The following is a 12,341-nucleotide window of genomic DNA, read 5'->3' on the forward strand; positions in this document are numbered from 1 at the left end:
CGCATGTACATATCTAGAATCGCCTCAAATGGGTATCTTCGCAGCCGTCCTTTTCCAGAATCCACATCTCTTCTCTAGTTGCCCCAGGTCAGTAGTCGCGAACCCCTCAGGGTTGACGACCCATTCCTTGCTGTCCTTGAGGGGCGGCACACCAGCTTCCGTTGATGCCGACAGTTTGAGCGCATTCGGGTCACCCGTTTGGAAGAAAGACGCAAACGCCCCTGCAACAGTAAGTGTTAGTGATGGTATTTTACCGTAGGCAACATGCAATCTTGTGTACTCACCGGCATAGCCCTGGTAGCGTGCTGGGTCCGTCTTTTGCACGGCATTGACCTGATTCCACTGCATATCTGTTAGCAACCCACCGACTAGATGCTTCCCTGAAGAGGCACCCAAACTCACCCAGACGGTATCGCTAGCATGTTTGGACGGGTTGAGTGAGTATTCGCCCAACCAACCCCCCTTCGGCGCTGCGCCCGAAAACCAAAACGCCGGACACGACAGAACGACGTCCCGGTAAATGAGTCCGGCCCGCACATACGTCGTGTTATACGAAATCGTCTCCGTCGTGCCAGCCGCAGGATACAGCCTCTTGACGCCCTCAATCTCGCAGTCGCCAAAGCCAGGGAGGAAGCCCCTCAGCCACTTGTCAAACGAGGCCTCGCTCGAGTTGAACGGCGGAGACCCGACGTCCGTCGCGCTCTGGAGCCCGCCGGGCAGGAAATTCTCGCCCTCGTGCGTGTTGTGCATCGCGAACGCCAGGTCCATGTTCACCCGCCCCGCCGCGGCGGCCTCAGAGAGCGGCTCCCTGAGGAACTCGCCGTCAATGACAGGTGACCACGTGAAGGACGACGTGTTCGTGACATGCGAGCTCGAGATGGCGAGGCTGGCGTCTCGGATCGTCTGCACGTCCGCCTTCTTCAGGCAGGCCAGGCTATCCTCGGCGCCGGCGCATCCCGTACGGGAGGCGAGCTCGTCGTAGAGAGCCTGTGCCTCGGGGCTGTCGTAGGCGTACGTCTTTGGCCAGAACGGGCTGCTGGCCATGGCCTTGCGGAAGAGCTTCTGCTGCCCCCCGCGGCCGATGGCCTGCGCCAGCACGCTGCCGCCGCCCGCAGACTGGCCCCAGATGGTCACGTCGTTCGGGTCACCGCCGAACTGCTTGACGTACTTTTTCGTCCACTTGAGTACGGCCTCCTGGTCCAGCAGGCCCGGGTTCAGATCCGACTTTGGGTCCGCGGCGATCTGCTTCCCGGGGAGGAGGCCAAAGGCGTTTGTGCGGTAGTTTGGGTAGATGAACATCATGTCGGACGAGCTTGAGACGTTGAGGATCGGGTAGGCCGAGGGCGGGATGCTGAAGTAGGCCGAGCCCTGGATGAAGCCGCCGCCGTAAAAGGTGACGACGACGGGCTTCAGGGGTTGGTCTTGCGTCCAGGGGCGGGAGTAGAGGCCGAGGTACAGACAATCTTCGGAGCCGTTGACCTACAAATGCGCCCAGGATCCAGTCAGCACAACATCTTCTTCTTTCAATGACTCAACAGCCACGAAACCACAAGATTGAGAACATACCGTCCGTTGAGGGCACATATCAAACGGCTGGCTAGAGTCATACACGACACCCTCCACCGCCGCGGGGGGCTGCGGCCCACGGAACCGGTTCTCGCCCACGGGAGGCGCCGCGTAGGGAATCTTCTGCCAGTACGAGATGTTATACTGGTCCGAGTAGGCGCCCTGGAAGTTGCCGTAGTCGAGCTCGGCCAGGAGGTGATTCTGCTCCGCCTGCGCCTGCAGAGCGGGGCCGGAGGTCCTAAAGGCCGCCGTCAACGCCGTGATCACCGTCGCTACGGTTCCTGAGATGGGCGCCATTGCGGTACACGATCGTCGGGGAGGGTGGAAGGTCCTCCTTTCGGCGTGGGGTGGCGGTGTTCAAAGAGGGAGGAGGGTAACTTCGATGAGCAGCGGCGGACTCGACTCGACTCTCACGAGGCTTCAGCAAGAACGCCGGAAACGAACTGGATGGGCTTTAGCTGACGCTGGTGGCTGGAAGACGATTATTATACCCATGTAGAGACAGTTCGCCCCCCGTTGCAACCGATGGCCGCCCCCCAGGGGAGCCTAAGGAGGAGGAGGAGGGGGTCAACCAATGGATGTAGGTAATAATCTAATCCAAGCCTGTCTGCCCAATCTACACTAGTTTGCATTTCCACCATACGTAGTACATCCGCCGTCCGGGAACAGAGGACCAATTCGGGGCCTGTTCCGGACGAAAGCATCGCGAACAACCCCCAAGAAGCAGGAAGAATGTAGAAGCTGTCATTGTTGCTTTCCTTGTGCCTGGTTCCGTGTGTGGGGTAGCTAGCGCCGATGGTGGGGATCTTGGGCGGACAGGGTTTCCCCTCTTGATGAAGCTGTTTTTCACTGGCTTCCCCGGAGCTGCGGAGCTTCGAGCAGCGCTGAACAGCCTGTGAACCAGTGTCCCCGACTCCCCCAGAATTAGCAAAGCTGGGGGTGACGGGGGGTTGGGGTTCGTTCGGGGGTGGTGGGCTCGCGCCGCTCGGTATTTCTGCTCAATCATGCCCCGAAAGTATTCGTATGGATGGCAGATTCGACCATGCAATTTCTCCGCCGCAACCATTTACTTTTTTCTCTTTCTACTTATGATGGATCAAATGGCATCAATGACTCTCTTACCCTTCGCTTCTGCCGACTCGCTTGACACTCGCGGGCCCGCGTGGATGCGACGGCTAGAGTCTGTCCTAATATCGCGATGCAACAAACCCTACCTTACTAACCTTCCACTACCTATTCATTCCAAAATTGACCGACCGCTTTTACCCTGCCGCCACGGCCCCGGCGCAACGCAGCGCAGCGCGCCGAACCGGGCTGCTGGCAAGAAAAAAAGGGTCACATGGGCCAAAGACCTGCATGGATTTTGGTTCGATCGGATAAACGGGATGCGCCTTTGTTTTATTTCAGTAATTTCTTCCCTCGCTTTCCATGCAAATGACGGGGTAATATCTCTTTCCACAATGAGGGACCCGTCGCCGTGGGACAAAGGCTCCCGAACATGGGGCTCCATCGAACAGAGTTTCTTTCGCCTTGACCACTCGACCACCCATGTAGCAAGCAACGTCTTCGCTTTCCTCCTTTTTCCCAACAACATACAGATACAACCGCCTACTACCTAGTCATGTCGACGACGATTTCTTGCCTTCATGTGCCGCCGTCTCCATATTCTCCTCTTTGTTGAACAAGACAACCATGGCAGACAATCCCTATAGGGCAGACTCCATCGAGAGAAAGCCGTGCCTTTTCCTAACCACTTAAACACCAAACGGTCCTGGATGCCAATGATGCGGCGGCGGAGGCGGCGGAGGCCGCATATGAGGATGCATAGGCGGCGCAACCGGCCACATAGGCATGACGTGAGGGTGCGTCGCCCGTTCCATGGACGGTAGCGCCCTACTGCCTAGATCCTCCTCTCTTCGAATGGCTGTCTCTCGGAGCATAAGAGCCGCAACTTCTGGATGCCCAATCAGAAATTCCGACGTGAACTGCGGCGCTCGTTGCCAGAGCAGAGGCTGTAAGAAGCCAACGCGCGCAAAGATCATCCTCAATAATGGGTCAGATTCAGGGACGCCGGCGTAGAGCTTCGAACAAAGTTGCAACACAATCGACTGCGCTGCATCAGGTCCGGCGGATTCGAGCATGTCGATGCAGTGACGCTGGATCGCAGTTTTGAAGTCATCCATGAGGAATTTATTGGCAACAATGTATACCTCTAGACTTAGCTCGTATGTGAGCAGAAAAGTCCGCATGTCTTGGCCTCGTATACGGTCGCCATCCGCATACTCGTCGTTGGTAGAGACTGGCAAACCGACCGAGGGCGTTGACTCTGGCGGTGTGATGACTTGCTGTCGGCTACGGCGTCGGCTGTGTGGCTGTAAACCTAGGGGCCGCACTGGTGGCATAGGGTTGATGATGTGCGGCGGAAGGTGGCCCGGAATCGGCCTTGCGCGACCAACGCCACAGTTCCAGCATGGCGGGCCGATGGTTGTGGTGCAGCGCGGACATCTGCAATCTGGGCGGTGTGTACCTGGCTGTTTCCGGTTCATGCGGTCCCATTGCCGCTCCCGCCGCCGTTGCCGCCTCTGCGCCCGGATTCGACTTCTGGCACTGGCCTCACTGGCCTCCGACGATGACACCTCCGACTCCGATTCGCTTCGGTAGCCAGAGTCTTGTGCTTTCCCTCGTTCTGATGCCTCGACAGCCAGTGCTGACGCTGCTGGCTTGATAGGAATAAAGCTTCTTTGGTAGAGGAAGGCGACGAGAAAGTGGAAAATGGCCGGATCCTCTTCTGGAAAGTCCATGGATTGGGCCTCAGCTTCTCTGAAATCTCCGCAAAGGGCTTTTCGGAAATATTCCGTCGCTAGCAAGATATTTCTGTGTACATGGAAAATCTCTTGATTCGGCGCTCGTCCAACTCGCAAGGGGACGATGGTCGAACTGTATCGACCGTCTGCTGAACTGAGCCACAAATCTTCGCTAGGGCTAGGATCATCTTTCCGTTCGTTCTCTTCATGTGTCTGATCGATGACAACGACGTCCGGGAACCCGGTCGGTCGTGCTCTCATAACATCGCCCAGCGTTCGAACGGCATCATCTGCATCAGCACTGCTCCCGCCAGCACTATGGGCATGGCTCTGAGTGGACATTTCGCAATGCAGTCAGTGTACGAGGTTGAATCAGTTCGACTCTGTAGGAACTGTTGCGAGGCCGGACCTCACGATCTTGTTTTCTGATGAGCTGTAACAGGTGACCAGAAGAGAAAATGAACAAGTCGAGTCGAAGAACCACGAGAAAACAAAAACAAGAAGGAGAGAGAGGAACATGACAGCGCATTTCGGAGACAAGGAACAACCGCTTCATATAGCTTAGACTTGTACCAGACCGAGGTCAGGCAGCCACACCCACAGCTATATGCAAATGTCGAACAAGACGGATGAGGGTGGGTAGCTCGGTGGGCGGTGGCTGTCAGACCTTTGTTGGTCGCGAGCCTTCTGGGCGCGACCGCCAACTACCTATGGCGAGGCGCACCTCGGTCACTAGAGGTCCGCCGGACAAAACCCTTTCGGGACAGAGTCAGATTCTTTGCTTTTCCCGTCTCCCCTGCTGTGTAACTCGCGCATGAACGGTTGTGTTGTCGCATAGAAGAATCGATTGCATGTCAGGTGCCACTCGGGATTTGCGCTGGGTTTGCCATTCCTAGGTCGATCGGTTGTGGCTCTATTTCTCTAGCGAACATTCCCAGGAATGCCACCCACCTCGGTCTGCTTCCTATGCAAGCCGTCGCCGTGGGTGTCTAGGACCCAGGTCAGTCTTGGTGTGGGTGCCTGTCTGGACCTATGCGCACCTCCGGAACGGGACGCAGGCAAATGCAGCACCGTACTGCGGGTGCCATGTGATGAACCTGAGTTGCGTTTGGTTGTCTTACACCGTTGCACCTTTTTTTCGTGTTGGTTGCTGTCGGTCTACGGCTTTGTTCCAAAATCGCGGCTAGTCAGACCACTGAGAAGCCACGGGGACCCAGAGTAGCGGTGGGAGCGGCCCTCTATCACACGCACTTCGCGTTAATATCCGGCCCTGCGAATGCGGTGGGAGGGGCCACCATCCGATGCAATGCAGGTTAGGCATCTTCGTCACCAATTATTGGCGGATGTGCGACGGCATGCATGCGCATCTATTGCGGGAGGTAGTAAAAAGAGCCTATGAGCACCATAGCCAAATGCCCGGGTACGATGTACCAGCTTCGTAACGGCCGCGGTGCTACCAAGCTGCAAGTAAAGAGCGTGCTGTAGGCCGCTCCAACCGTTGCCAACAACCTCCGACATGTTGGTCATTCTTCCTCATAGACTTCCTGTTGCATTTGAATACCTGTACGCAAGTATAGTCAGCTGCTGTGCTAGCCCGACTTACAGTCCACCAACGGCGCCGATATGTCTCTCGGTTTGACTTACGCCACAGTCGGTTGGCCGAATCCGAGATGACCCTGGCCTTGGCCATGAGTTTTCCTTCGTATTTGATACTTTCCTGCTCCTTGATGCGCAATTTACTTGGTTGAGCCTGTCAAACAATGAGTTTGTTATCAATCAAGAGTTCCGTCGCCTGCTTACCTGCATCAGAATTGGTAGGAGCTCGTTGGGATCAGCATTTGCGATGGCCGCAATGCTGCGAAAACCGTTCTCCCAAAAGACTCTTCTGTTCCACAAAGTTAGACGATATTCCGACGCATTCCCCGGTCGCGCAACTTACGCTGTCCGACTCTTCACAAAAGTGATCTTTGCCAAGGCCAGCAAGTCGGCTTTTGCCCCAGCTCTCAAACGGTCTGAAAAGTGATCTAATGCAGCAGACATAACGCTGGCCGATGCGATTAGCGATTGATCTACTACCCGTGTGGCGCGTAGTTCGACTTACCCCCAATCCATGTATTCGCAGAATTTGATCATTCCAGCCGCAAACCCATTGCAAGTTTGGGATAGGGTTTGAACGGCACCTCGCGGCACATCGTACTTTCGCGCCACAACGTGGATGGGCATCTCGTTACACAGGTCTCGTAATTGAAAGGCCATGTAAAACCGACGGTGTACACGAACTACTTCTTTCTCCTCAGCAGTCGTTTCTTTGAGTGCACTACCCTGCGCTCTGATCACGGTTAGCGACATCAAAAAAGGGCGCGAGGGGTACCTACAGCCGGTTGATTACAGCACGCTTAAGCCCAAGGAAACCGAGAACTCTATGTCCACTTTCATCCATATTGTCCATCTCGTTCCTGAAGACTTGCCAGTTGATGTTGATGCCAGAGTCCTGGACAGGTGTGAAAGTGTAAAGGATATGCATCTCTCCGTCCATAACAAATGCTTGAAGCGCCCTTTCCAGTTCCTTGTGGATGAAGACACCATCTTCAGGATCCAATGCAGAAGCCACAATGGCCCTCCCAAGTTTTGTCGGTTGGTAGTTCTCGCAGTCGTCTACGGACACAAAGCCCACGTTCGTCAGATTTCTGAGGCTGACCTCGACGCAGTCTTGGAGGGACTCCAGAGGCCCAGAGTGGCTTAGCAAAGTCTTTGTTATGTACTCGTCCAGCGCATCTCGGCTTGTTGCTAACCGTATGGCAATGACTTCCAAAAGTGCTCTGAGTACTGTTAGCACGATGGATACTACTGCGCGTTTATGCCGAGTCTCTGACCTTTGTATTCGCTTTCTGTCCGTCATCAACCCGCTTGTGATTTGCGGTATCTCAGCGTGCATCAAGTCGACAACCTGCTCAAGATCGTCCTTTCGGCAGCACAGGTAGGTTTCTCCGACTTCGTCCTTTCCCTTGCGACCGGCCCGTCCACGCATCTGTCTGAGCATCGATGGCCCTACAAAATCTCTTCCCATACGAGCATTGTGAAGAATTACTCGTCGTGCCGGCCTCAAAGCTGTCAGCAAATCAACACACGATTGTGCCACACCACTGGACTTACAAGTTTATGCCAGCTGCTAAGCTACATGTTGCTACACACACTTTGAGTGTCCCAGCATCGTATGCATTGGCGATGATGTCTCGTTCTTCCGTGGTAAGACCCGCCTGCAACATTTAGCTACTGATTCGATGACACGGCATCTAATGTAAACTGACATCTTAATATGAGTATGTTAGTTCTTAAGCTTGTCAAAGTTTCGTGGTTGGACTGACGGTGAAATGCAACGCCCATGGGTACCGTCTCTTCCAGAACAGGATCGATACCTGTTCCGAGACTACGCAACTCGGCCATGAGTTCAGTCCTCTTCTCAACTAGACCAGATTCGAGCTCGTCTAGAGCAGGCATGACTTTGGCAATCCAACGGGCGTCTGCTTCACAGCCGTAACGACTGCTGGCGAAGACCAAGGCTCCGTAGCCAGCGTTAGCAGTCTCGCTAGCAAGTGAAACAACAGCGTTGAGTACGGGATCTTGGAATTCCTTGTGACCGGAAGGTTCTATGCGTCTTGTGGCTCTTGATCCCGTCTTTTGAGTGGCTGTATTAAGGTTCTTGGCCGTCTTCAGCAGCTCGCTTGTCGTTGTCGCTGGGTATATGTTGCCCTCGTAAACGAGATGTTCTTCGATCGGCACTGGACGATAGCGCGTTTCATACGAATGAGCTCCCAGCCACGTAGCCAAGAGACTGATGTTCTAAGATGTCGTGTCAGAATATGCCGTGGCTGAAAATCTGCAGCAAGATCGCACCCACAGACATGGTAGCGCTCATGCCGATGATTTGCACCGGTTGAGGCAGGGTGAGCAACTTTGTGCCCATTAATTCCATCAGATACCCGCGATGGTCATCGTCGATCATGTGAAGTTCGTCAAGGACAACTGACTTTAAATGTTTAATGGTGCAATCATCTATCGCCGTATTGACAAGTGCGTTGGCCTGTCGGGTCAAAGTTAGCTGAATCCAAGGCGTAGGCCGCATGCTTCCCACCTTCTCTATGGTACACACGCCAATGTCAAAGTCGGACCAAGTTGGCTTAATCTTGCTTCCCCCAAAGAACCCAATGACCCTGATCGTGCCTTCGTCTGCTCGCTGCCTCCAGATGCGTTTTTCGTCGTCAATCTCATCTTTTGGTTTCATTACGCCCTGGACGATGTTTCGAAGCCAACGGACCTTTTCCTGTACAAGGGCGACATAGGGTAGAACCAAAAGGACCTTGGCGTTCTTTTCCTCGAGCACCCTCTTCAGCATCAAAACTGTCGTCTAGTCAGTCCTGTGTCAGCTAGAATGATGGACGAACTTGCCGTCAGCCACGAGAGACTTTCCACCTCCGGTCGGAGCACTATAAACGAGGTTTCTTTCGCCAGCGAGAAGCCCCGGTCCGCGAAGGCATGCTTTTTGCCATGGATACATTATTTTGATACCCAGGCTGTAGAAGTTCCGGACCAAGGAACGTGGAAGTCCATAATACGGATGGGCAAGAGCGAGTAAGGGATCCGAAGACGACGAAGGCGTGGGCTGAAGCTCTCTTCGCTGTGTGTATTCAGATGGACCTTGAGTAGCCGCCGGGCTCAATGAGATGATCGGGCTCGCGACAAGCTTCGGGGGCCCAGGTGGTAAACTTGATGCTCTCTGCACTAGCGAGGTGTGACTGGGCAAGATTGTTGGTTTCGGCGCAGTGGGATGGGCAGACTCAGCACGAGGTCGTTTCTGCCCAGCAATTGTGGTTGTCACGGCGTGATATCTCCGGCCTTGCTCCTCGGCAACCTCGACGGATGTTTTGTGCCAGATGCTGTTATTAGTGGCCATTGTGAAGCAAGATGTCACCAAACGTCAAAATGCAGTCCATTGAAACAGGGCAAATCCAAATTTGCAGTTAGATGCAAAAGCCAAGGCAGCAAAAGGACGAGCAGAGAAGTGAAATGGAACGGGTCCCAGCATCAGACTTGAATGTTGTTGTGCATGGGACTGCATCGGCAGGCAGCTACTTCCTGTTGGTGATGCAACGCTTGTTGATAAAAATTGGGGAAAGCGCGTCCTGCAGAACGTGTGGAAGGCAGCAGCAGGGATGACCCGCTTCTGCTGGGCCACGCGAAATCATGTGTTGGAGGATGTGGTTTGGTTACCTCAGCATCAGCACCGTGACGGAAGACGGCCGGTGTGGCAGGTATTACCTCATGTGCCGCCCGAAATTTAACCACCAGGTGAAAGTCGAGCTTCTGGAATCGGCCGGTCGACGGGGTCGCAAATACGTACTCTAGACGCACCGGTCAGACCGCCCCCACTTGAGGCCGAGCCACACTTCTCACACCCAGTCTGGTGGAGTACCACTGGTGACCTGCGTGGCTGACTACCTACCTTACTCCATAGACCAGACATGGCACTGACCTTCCATCGCTGTTGCAGAAATCTGTTGGAATCGGGGCCGACTAAGGTAGGCAGTCAGGGACTGGGCTAGATAACCTTGAGCCGATGGGGGCTACGGGCTGCCCCAAGTGATGATTAGATTTTGAGGGGAGACCAAGTTCGCTTGGCCCCGGGGGGGGGGGGGGGGGGGGGTTGTGGGGTGGGAGGGAGGGGGGGGGGGGGGGGGGGGGAGGGGGGGGGGGGGGGGGGGGGGGGGGGGGGGGGAGGGGGGGGGGGGGGGGGGGGGGGGGGGGGGGGGGGGGGGGGGGGGGGGGGGGGGGGGGGGGGGGGCGCTTGTCTGAGCTGTAAGAGACTGGACGGGATGAGATCGGGGGTGCGGAGGGAAGAAGTCTAGGTAGGTAGTCTCCGTTTAACGACCATTGGCAATGGAAGACAAGAACCCGCAGTCGAAAAGACAAAGGGCAGGGCGGGACAGGTCAGCCTCTCAGGGCGCGTTGGGGGCAAGGGGGTCCGGTTCCTTTGTAAGAGGCACCGGACAGGTGGCCAGCAGCAGCCATCAGGAACCCAAACTACACCGCAGAACAAATTCGTTTGGGCGAAGGATGATCCAGGTTCCAGAGCAAGTGGTATTGGAGCATTGGAACCATACGGTAAGGATTATACACAGTAAGGTAAGGTAAGGGAATGGAAAGTATCGGGTCCCCAATGCCTAGCTTTGGTGAGGAGCAAGACCCTGTCACAATACAGGGATCCTCAAGTTGGCCCCACATATCCCTTAACGCTCCGTCATGGCCTGCCACCACCAGTGATCACGACCCCATCTCCCAATGACGAAGATGGTCAGCCAGAAGGGCTCCCCTCCTTCGATGACCAACACTGTCGCCGACGTAGAGTGAGGCTATTCGTCAACCTGATGGATACAGCGAGCTAAAGCCTGACTCTATGTACTGGCAGCTCAATGACTGCATCGAAAATTGCCACCTCGGTCAAGCCTATCCCACGTCTTGGCCTTCATCTTATACCTTTTCCCACATCGATACAGCCAGTTGCACCTGTAGAGCCAGTAGCAGTACATCAGCTGGAACATACCTTGTGCATGTCACGCTCGGAGCACCAGATTCGAGGGCAGACATATGCTGCGTAGGGACTAACTCCGGCACAGGCCCAGCCAGGTTCGAGGTCCAATATTGTCAATTCCAGTCGGGGCGTCGATGACTCGGCGCAGGGCATATGGTCATTGGTCCGACCGGGTGAGCGATTGCCTCGTGTGCCTTGGTGCGTTACCGCTGACATTTAAGTGAAAGTCGGATCTTCACGATAAAAATGTCGCGCTCTCCCACTGCCTAAGTTGCATACGCAGTATTGACCTTGGGTTCCATTCGATGAAACGAGTCGGGGTTCAAGGCAGCGCATAACTTGGAAGCCGGTAGATTAGGAGTGATTGGAAATGGCCGGGAATGCGCTTGTTGCTGGTCAGCGATCGGCCCCTGGCAACATGTGGCATGTGGTGCCCTTCCTTTTTTCCCTCTCTTGTGCGGCGTGCCGGACCAACCGACAAATGCGGTCAATCTTATCTGGTTTTTCTGACGTCCCCCGTCTGCCGCTAGTGGGCTTCACCACCGATCGCGAAAGCCATTGCGTCCAAATAATATCCAGTCGACAGAAGCACTCCGGGCAGCCATCACGATTTTGGTCGTTTCAATCCTTTTCATCTTATATGTTCCCTTGAGAGCAATCGTGGAAAGCTGTGCGCGATGCTGAAATGTGGGCGCTCGATTGACTCGTGAACGAACTGCTTGTATTTCCGACCAAGGTAGCCACACGTAGCTAAGGGTGGGATTCGATATCGTGGACATTGCTGAGAAACCCAGCAAATGGAATGGCAGGATATCCCCATCGCCAGAGAGAGAGCATTCGATGGCGACAAAGGGGGTAAATGGATTTTTGGCTCATAAGAAGAAAGACGTGGCCCATTCGTCGTTCGGCTCCAGGGCTGCACAATCCAGACTTAGATTGGAAGCAGCTGCTTGTACGCCTTGTGGGTGTACACACCCGTTGTCGATTGCACACCACGGAGAACTCCTCACCTCATTAGTCGCGCTCGCCGAGGCTGGCCCCCCGTTTGTTTCGCGCGATGCGGTCGCTGCCGCCGATGGCTTGCGGCGCGGTCGTGGCCCAAGCTGTGAAAGCACCAACTTCACTCCGCAGTATCTCTGCTAGAGACAAAAGCAAGTAGTGCCCTTTTGTTTCACTCTTCAAATAAAACTGATTTGAAGGTCCTGACACCGATTGTGTAAAACCTTCAAAACAAGTGTCTTGGAGGTGAGAGAACGAGAGAGAAAGGTTCCTCCAGGTCTCCCATCATCGTTGGGATAAGGTACGTTCGAGTTGTCTTAGGTAAGGTAGTGCCGCAACTCCTGGAATGGTGGAGGAAGGATACGTACCTCTTAGTCGTCTGCCAG

General features: G+C 54.9%; 3 protein-coding genes across 3 annotated transcripts; all 3 read right to left on the minus strand.

Moving 5' to 3' along the window:
* Positions 1 to 24: 24 nt before the first annotated feature.
* CABS01_04477 (carboxylesterase) lies at positions 25 to 1,863 on the minus strand (the record flags this gene model as incomplete). The annotated part of the gene is made up of 4 exons (XM_060537848.1): positions 25 to 221; positions 285 to 342; positions 403 to 1,479; positions 1,567 to 1,863. The coding sequence occupies 4 exons, from the start codon at positions 1,861 to 1,863 to the stop codon at positions 25 to 27; spliced, it is 1,629 nt and encodes a 542-aa protein (XP_060390693.1).
* Positions 1,864 to 3,320: 1,457 nt separating this feature from the next.
* Positions 3,321 to 4,712, minus strand: CABS01_04478 (uncharacterized protein; the record flags this gene model as incomplete). Its single annotated transcript, XM_060537849.1, has 1 exon — positions 3,321 to 4,712. One exon carries the CDS (start codon positions 4,710 to 4,712, stop codon positions 3,321 to 3,323), a length of 1,392 nt encoding a protein of 463 aa, XP_060390694.1.
* A 1,181-nt stretch (positions 4,713 to 5,893) lies between these two features.
* On the minus strand, positions 5,894 to 9,321 carry CABS01_04479 (DEAD/DEAH box helicase; the record flags this gene model as incomplete). The annotated part of the gene is made up of 12 exons (XM_060537850.1): positions 5,894 to 5,931; positions 6,015 to 6,120; positions 6,171 to 6,255; positions 6,310 to 6,414; positions 6,472 to 6,699; positions 6,746 to 7,189; positions 7,244 to 7,471; positions 7,524 to 7,627; positions 7,761 to 8,210; positions 8,269 to 8,451; positions 8,503 to 8,768; positions 8,937 to 9,321. The coding sequence occupies 12 exons, from the start codon at positions 9,319 to 9,321 to the stop codon at positions 5,894 to 5,896; spliced, it is 2,622 nt and encodes an 873-aa protein (XP_060390695.1).
* Between the last annotated feature and the right edge of the window lie 3,020 nt (positions 9,322 to 12,341).

The sequence above is a fragment of the Colletotrichum abscissum genome (genome assembly GCF_030869225.1).
Source record: "Colletotrichum abscissum strain IMI 504890 chromosome Unknown Scaffold_8.1, whole genome shotgun sequence".
In the NCBI taxonomy this organism is placed as follows: domain Eukaryota; kingdom Fungi; phylum Ascomycota; class Sordariomycetes; order Glomerellales; family Glomerellaceae; genus Colletotrichum; species Colletotrichum abscissum.